General features: G+C 40.9%; 1 protein-coding gene across 3 annotated transcripts in view; it reads left to right on the top strand.

Annotated features, from left to right (window-relative positions):
- PPP1R42 (protein phosphatase 1 regulatory subunit 42) overlaps positions 1 to 7,200 on the top strand; it is an 82,572-nt gene extending 75,372 nt beyond the window's left edge. Inside the window, exon 7 of one of the 3 annotated variants that reach the window (XM_074944280.1) lies at positions 5,401 to 7,200. In XM_074944280.1, the coding sequence (XP_074800381.1) occupies positions 5,401 to 5,408 (8 nt within the window). In that variant the 3' untranslated portion in view covers positions 5,409 to 7,200. The remainder of the gene's footprint in view (positions 1 to 5,400) is intronic. The other 2 variants (XM_074944278.1, XM_074944279.1) reach the window with 2 other exon arrangements.
- The last annotated feature ends 8 nt before the right edge of the window (positions 7,201 to 7,208 follow it).

The raw sequence follows: 7,208 nt of genomic DNA on the forward strand, positions 1-7,208 counted from the left end.
ATGCTGGCTGGTTAAGTGCCACTGATAGATACTGTTCATTACAGACGAAAGAAATCCTATTGCAAAGCAGGAAGCCCTCCACAAGAAAAACCTTACTCAAAGTGGGAAAGATTTTCAATGTGAGCAGCCCCGTGCAACCATGATCTGTTGCATGTTCCTATTCCCATGATCCTTGATTACATTCTGCACTTAAAGCTTGCTGGGCTCTCAATTAGTCTGCCTTGCAGCGATTTTGGCATGCCACCCTCCTGTCCAGTTATGCTCATTTTTTTTCCCAAGCTATTATCCAGATTTTTACATGGGTTGCTTCGCACTGATCTATGATTAGGAAGCCCCCTCCTGAATGCTTTGTACACCACCTTACTCAAGATGGGCTTTTTGGTCAGCCAGAATGGTCAGCGAACTACAAGCTCTCATGGCCAACCCTCCTTTTACAACATTCCACAGAGATAAGATAGTATTGAGACCTCATCCTAAATTTATTCCCAGAGTTGTTTCAGACTTTCATTTTAATCAATCTTTTAATCTCCCCAATTTCCAAACCCACACTTCTCCCCTGAGGATAAGAATCTTCATACTTTAGATATTTCCAGGGCCTTGCTATAGTACCTGAATAGAACAAAGCCCGTTAGACAATCTCTTCATCTTTTTGTTTCCAAAAGTAGCACTTCTAAAACACAAGCCATTTCTTCTCGGAGAATATCTAAATAGTTTACCCAGTGTATTTCAATCTGTTATCATAGGCTGATATATCTCTTCTTCTCAATATCAAAGTTCATTTGACTAGCACTCAGACTGCCTCATTTTCATGCTTCAGAAATATCCCCATATCTGAGTTCTGCAAGGCAGCCACTTTGAGTATTCCCCTCACTTTTATTAAATATTATGCCCTTGACCTGACCTCAAGATCAGTGCCAAATTTGAGAGAGCAATGCTAAAATACTATTTAGTTAGTGTCAGCTAGGACTCTTTAATCCCACCTTCCAGATGGGGCCCTGCTTGTCAGTCACTTAGTGTGGGAGCCACATGTACAAATACTCGAAGCAAAAAAAATCATACTTAGCTTGCAGTAACAGTCCTTCTGCTAAATGTTTTGTCAGTGTGGATCCCACACACTGCCTTCCATCCCTGCTTTTTTTGAGTTTTCCTTAAACTGAGATTCTGAATTAGTGAGGGAACTGAGCTCTCGCTGTGGGTACTCTACCCTATGCCATTGGTTGTGGAGAGGTGAGGATGTGCAGGATGCAGGCGTGTCTCAACAGATACTGCTATTCCGAGATTCTGATCTTGTGCATGGATATCTAAAATAGGATCCACAATCACAAAACATCTTGAAGAACCATAATTACTGTATGGTAAGTAACAGCTTTTCTCTAAAATGTTTCTAGTGTATGTGATTGGACATGTCCATTACCAAATATTTTGCAAGTGAACATGTGATGTGTGTGTATATATCGTGGAATTTGATCAGCTGAGTGCATATTTCAATGAACTCCACGGCTTGTTTCTAGAATGTAATATAAATTTATTTTAATAGTGAGTAAGAATTGTATAGCTGTAAAGTGCTCTGAATTCAGATGCATTATAAATGTTTTTTATAAAAGTAAGTTAAAATACTATCAGCTTCTGAGCACACCATGTGTTGTCCTTCAAGCTCTGATCTTTGGTGACATTGCTGCTTCAACTTTCTGATGCAGCAGGCTGCATTAGCAAGGGAGCTAAGTGTCTGTGCTGAGACGGCACTTCAGTGCTGGTGCCCTGGTTCACCCAGGAGTTGAGGTACCAATGCCATAGGTAGCTGAGTGGCTCTGCCAAGGTATTGTTTTTGAAGGGCGACCAGGCAACAGCACCAGGCAAATTACCTGTCTGCACTGAAAAAAAACAAAACAACAAGGAGTACTTGTGGCACCTTAGAGACTAACAAATTTATTTGGGCATAAGCTTTTGTGGGCTAAAACCCACTTCATCGGATGCATACAGTGGAAAATACAGTAAGAAGGTGTGTGTGTGTGTGTGTGTGTGTATATACACACACACACAGAGAGAGAACATGAAAAAAATGGATGTTGCCATACCAACTGTAACGAGACCAATTAATTAAAGTGCGCTATTATCAGCAGGAGGAAAAAAAACTTTTTGTAGTGATAATCAGAGTGGCCCATTTCAAACAGTTGACAAGAAGGTGTGAATAACAGTAAGGGGGGGAAAGAATTAACATGGGGAAGTAGTTTTTACTTTGTGTAATGACCCATCCACTCCCAATCTTTATTCAAGCCTAATTTAATGGTGTCCAGTTTGCAAATTAATTCCAATTCTGCAGTTTCTCGTTGGAGTCTGTTTCTGAAGTTTTTTTTGTTGGAGAGTTGTGACTTTTAGATCTGAAATTGAGTGACCAGGGAGGTTGAAGTGTTCTCCAACTGGTTTTTGAATGTTATAATTCTTGATGTCTGATTTGTGTCCATTTATTCTGTTGTGTAGAGATTTTCCGGTTTGGCCAATGTACATGGCAGAGGGGCATTGTTGGCACATGATGGCATGTATCACATTGGTAGATGTGCAAGTGAACGAGCCTCTTATGATGTGGCTGATGTGATTAGGTCCTATGATGGTGTCCCTTGAATAGATATGTGGACAGAGTTGGCAACGGGCTTTGTTGCAAGGATAGCTTCCTTGGTTAGTGTGTTTGTTGTGTGGTTGCTGGAGAGTATTTGCCCAGCTGTCTAAACGAGGACTGGCCTGTCTCCCAAGAGCTGTGAGAGTGAGGGATCGTCCTTCAGGATAGGTTGAGGATCCTTGATGATGTGTTGGAGAGGTTTTAGTTGGGGGCTGAAGGTGATGGCTAGTGGCGTTCTGTTAGGTCTGGGGTCTGTCCTGTAGTAGGTGACTTCTGGGTATTCTTCTGGCTCTGTCAATCTGTTACTTCACTTCAGCAGGTGGGTACTGTAGTTTTAAGAATGCTTGATAGAGATCTTGTAGGTGTTTGTCTGAGAGATTGGAGCAAATGCGGTTGTATTTTAGAGCTTGGCTGTAGACAATGGATCATGTGATGTGGTCTGGATGAAAGCTTGAGGCATGTAGGTAAGTATAGTGGTCAGTAGGTTTCCAGTATAGGGTGGTGTTTATGTGGCCATCGCTTATTAGCACTGTAGTGTCCAGGAAGTGGATCTCTTGTGTGGACTGGTCCAGGCTGAGGTTGATTGTGGGATGGAAATTGTTGAAATCATGGTGGAATTCCTCAAGGGCTTCTTTTCCATGGGTCCAGATGATGAAGATGTCATCAGTGTAGCGAAAGTAGAGTAGGGGCGTTCGGGGACGAGAGCTGAGGAAACGTCGTTCTACGTCAGCCATAAAAATGTTGGCTTACTGTGGGGCCATGCGAGTACCCATAGCAGTGCAGCTGACTTGAAGGTATACATTGTCCCCAAATGTGAAACAGTTGTGGGTGAGGACAAAGTCACAAAGTTCAGCCACCAGGTTTGCCATGACATTATTGAGGATACTGTTCCTGACGTCTTGTAGTCCATCTTTGTGTGGAATGTTGGTATAGAGGGCTTCTACATCCATAGTGGCCAGGATGATGTTTTCTGGAAGATCACCAATGGATTGTAGTTTCCTCAGGAAAACAGTGGTGTCTCGAAGATAGCTAGGAGTGCTGGTAGTGTAGGGCCTGAGGAGAGAGTCTACACAGCCAGACAATCCTGCTGTCAGGGTGCCAATGCCTGAGGTGATGGGGCGTCCAGGATTTCCAGGTTTATGGATCTTGGGTAGCAGATAGAATACTCCTGGTCATGGTTCTAGGGGGTGTCTGTGCAGATTTGTTCCTGTGCTTTTTCAGGGAGTTTCTTGAGCAAATGGTGTAGTTTCTTTTGGTAACCCTCAGTGGGATCAGAGGGTAATGGCCTGTAGAGTGTGGTGTTAGAGAGCTGCCTAACAGCCTCTCATTCATATTCCGACCTATTCATGATGACAACAGCACCTCCTTTGTCAGCCCTTTTGATTATGATGTCAGAGTTGTTCCTGAGGCTGTGGATGGCGTTGTGTTCTGCACGGCTGAGGTTATGGGGCAAGTGATGCTGCTTTTCCATAATTTCATCCCGTGCACGTCTGCAGAAGCACTCTATGTAGAAGTCCAGTCTGTTGTTTTGACCTTCAGGAGGAGTCCACGCAGAATCCTTCTTTTTGTAGTGTTGGTAGGAAGGTTTCTGTGGATTAGTGTGCTGTTCAGAGGTGTGTTGGAAATATTCCTTGAGTCAGAGACGTCAAAAGTAGGATTCCAGGTCACTGCAGAATTGTATCATGTTCGTGGGGGTGGAGGGGCAGAAGGAGAGGCTCCAAGATAGGACAGACTCTTCTGCCGAGCTAAGAGTATAGCTGGATAGATTAACAATATTGTTGGGTGAGTTAAGGGAACCACAATTGTGGCCCCTTGTGGCATGTAGTAGTTTAGATAGTTTAGTGTCCTTTTTCCTTTGTAGAGAAGCAAAGTGTGTGTTGTACATGGCTTGTCTAGTTTTTGTAAAGTCCAGCCACGAGGAAGTTTGTGTGGAAGGTTGGCTTTTTATGAGAGTATCCAGTTTAGAGAGCTCATTCTTAATCTTTCCCTGTTTGCTGTATAGGATGTTGATCAAGTGGTTCCGCAGTTTCTTTGAGAGTGTGTGGCACAAATATCTCAGCATAGTCTGTGTAGTATGTAGATTGTAATGGATTTTTTTACCTTCAGTCCACTTTAACCATCCATACAATATACCAGCATGAATGTGCATGAACAAAATTCAGTTATGCAATCTCTGCATAAAAATTAATACCAAATTTAGATCAATCACTAACAAAATTCATTGACATGAGTTTTCCTAAACATTACTGAAAAACAGATCTTGCAGCTATTTTTAATCTGATACTATATCTCATTTAGATACATGGATACAAAACCATGCACAGAACTTTGTATAATACAATTATGAAAGCTACACCAATCCTGTAACACATGATAAAATAACCAATAAATGTAGTCAGAGTTCAGGGTTGCTTATCGGTTGTTCAGGATGATGGTACATATATGTGAGCTATCAGTGTTAGAAGGGAGAGAGTCTGTGGTTCATAAGGGGAACTGATAAAATGAGTTGCAGAAAAGATTTTTAATCACGTAACTGTTTATTTCCTTGCTTTTTTATGTTTTGCCTTGGTGAGCTCTGCAGTTTAGCAAGCTTAACTCAGAGTTAAAGAACTTTTTTGTGGGGGATTAATATATAAATGCACATCAGCACATGCTGTGTGTGGGGCGGGGGGCATACATTCAGGGACAATGAATGGTAAATGTTAAATGTGATTTTGACCAACACATTTGACTTTATTAGAAAAAATGTGATTGTGCTTAACAGTATGTTTTTATTTTGGTAACAGTCACCTGACCTTGAAAGAGTCTCAAAGTTCACTGCCAATAAAAGATCTATTGGAACCTCATCTCCTCAGTCAGATACCCCTGTAACCAGAGACTGCAGAGACAACTACATCTTTGTTCACTTAATTCTCAACAGAATTTATTGCAACATCATAATTTGAGTATATCAGAGCCAGTGATGAAATGATCCAAGCAAGAGCCGAATATTTTAATTCAGAAAACACAAAAGAATATTTTGTACAAGAAGATTTTCCTTTTTTGCTCACATAGGAGAGTGTCACCACTATTTTCATAATATGTGTGGATGCATTAATTTATGCTTATTTTATGGTAATATCTTCTGAAATAAAAGGCTTTCAGTTTGGTGATAGTTTCATTAATATGAGAGAAATGCTATAACTACCAATTATACAGATTTTGCTTCCATTAAAATCTGAAAATTATTAAGAGGTATTCAAATACAAATTTACATGGATAATCTTGACAAATATCAGTCTATTTTGAACTTATTTTGGGGGGAAATATTTGTTAAGATGTTTGTGTTGAGGCAACTCAATTATGTCAATTCCAGTCAATCTGCTTTCAAGCCTGGGCACAGTACAGGAACTGCAGTAGTTGCATGATCGACCTCCGGGCAGTAAATGAAGACCAAGTGTCCATGCTGATTTTTCTTAGATCTATCAGCAGTCTCTGATAACACTGATCCTAAAATTTTGTGTAAACGATTGTGGTCCTGAACAACCTAGTTAAGACTGCTCTGAGGAGCTCCCTCTTCTAACAACAACAAAAGTCAGAGCTAGGCAATTACTCACCTCGCCTTAGGGCTCTCTCTCAGTGAAGTACCACAGGATTCCATCTTATCACCCCTCTTGCTCAATGTGAGGCCATTAAGGATATGTCTACACTGCAGTTAAAAACCCAGGGCTCTGTGTCAGCTGACTCAGGCTTATGAGGCAGGGGTTAAGGGGCTATTTAATGGCAGTGTAGGCATGTGGGCTCAGGCTGGATGGGCATCCCAGAGCTTAGGCTCCAGCCCAAGCCCAAAAGTTTACACTGCCATTAAACAGCCTCTTAGCTCGAGCCCCATGAGCCCAAGTTGGCTAACACGGGCCAGCTATGGTTGTCCGATTGCAGTGTAGACTTACCCTAAGAGTGTGAGTGAAGAGCTCTGGCCTATGGTGACTTTGATATGCCATTGACATTTAGATCTAAATTTCATTTGGTCTGACCTGACTCGTGCAGTTGAGTGATTTACTCACTAGGGAAGCAATCAGAAGAAGTGGCAGAGATTATATCATCCCTCTGATTGAGCAAGTTTGTTACTCAGGTTTGCAGTATGAGGGTTCTGTTAAATATTAGCAGCTCCAGGATGTCTAAGTTACAGCTGAGGTCAAGACTGGTTTTTTTCATCCATGCTCACAAAGGAGAGCATTACCTTCTCTTTTGAATGCTGACCTCACTGCTGGTATTAGTGCCTTTGTCATCTCAATCTTAGACAGCTACAGTATGCTCTACATTAATACATTTTAAGTAAGGCTGCTGATTAATTGCAGTTAACTCACACGATTAACTTGAAAAAATTAACTATGATTTAAAAAATTAATCGTGATTAATTGCAGTTTTAATCACACGGTTAAACAACAGAATACCAATAGAAATGTATTAAATATTTTGGATGTTTATCTACATTTTCAAATATATTGATTTCAATTACAACACCGAATACAAAGTGTACAGTGCTCACTTTATATTATTATTTTATTACAAATATTTATTTGCACTGTAAAAATTATAAACAAAAGAAATCGTT

This window comes from Natator depressus, chromosome 2, assembly GCF_965152275.1.
Source record: "Natator depressus isolate rNatDep1 chromosome 2, rNatDep2.hap1, whole genome shotgun sequence".
NCBI lineage: Eukaryota > Metazoa > Chordata > Testudines > Cheloniidae > Natator > Natator depressus.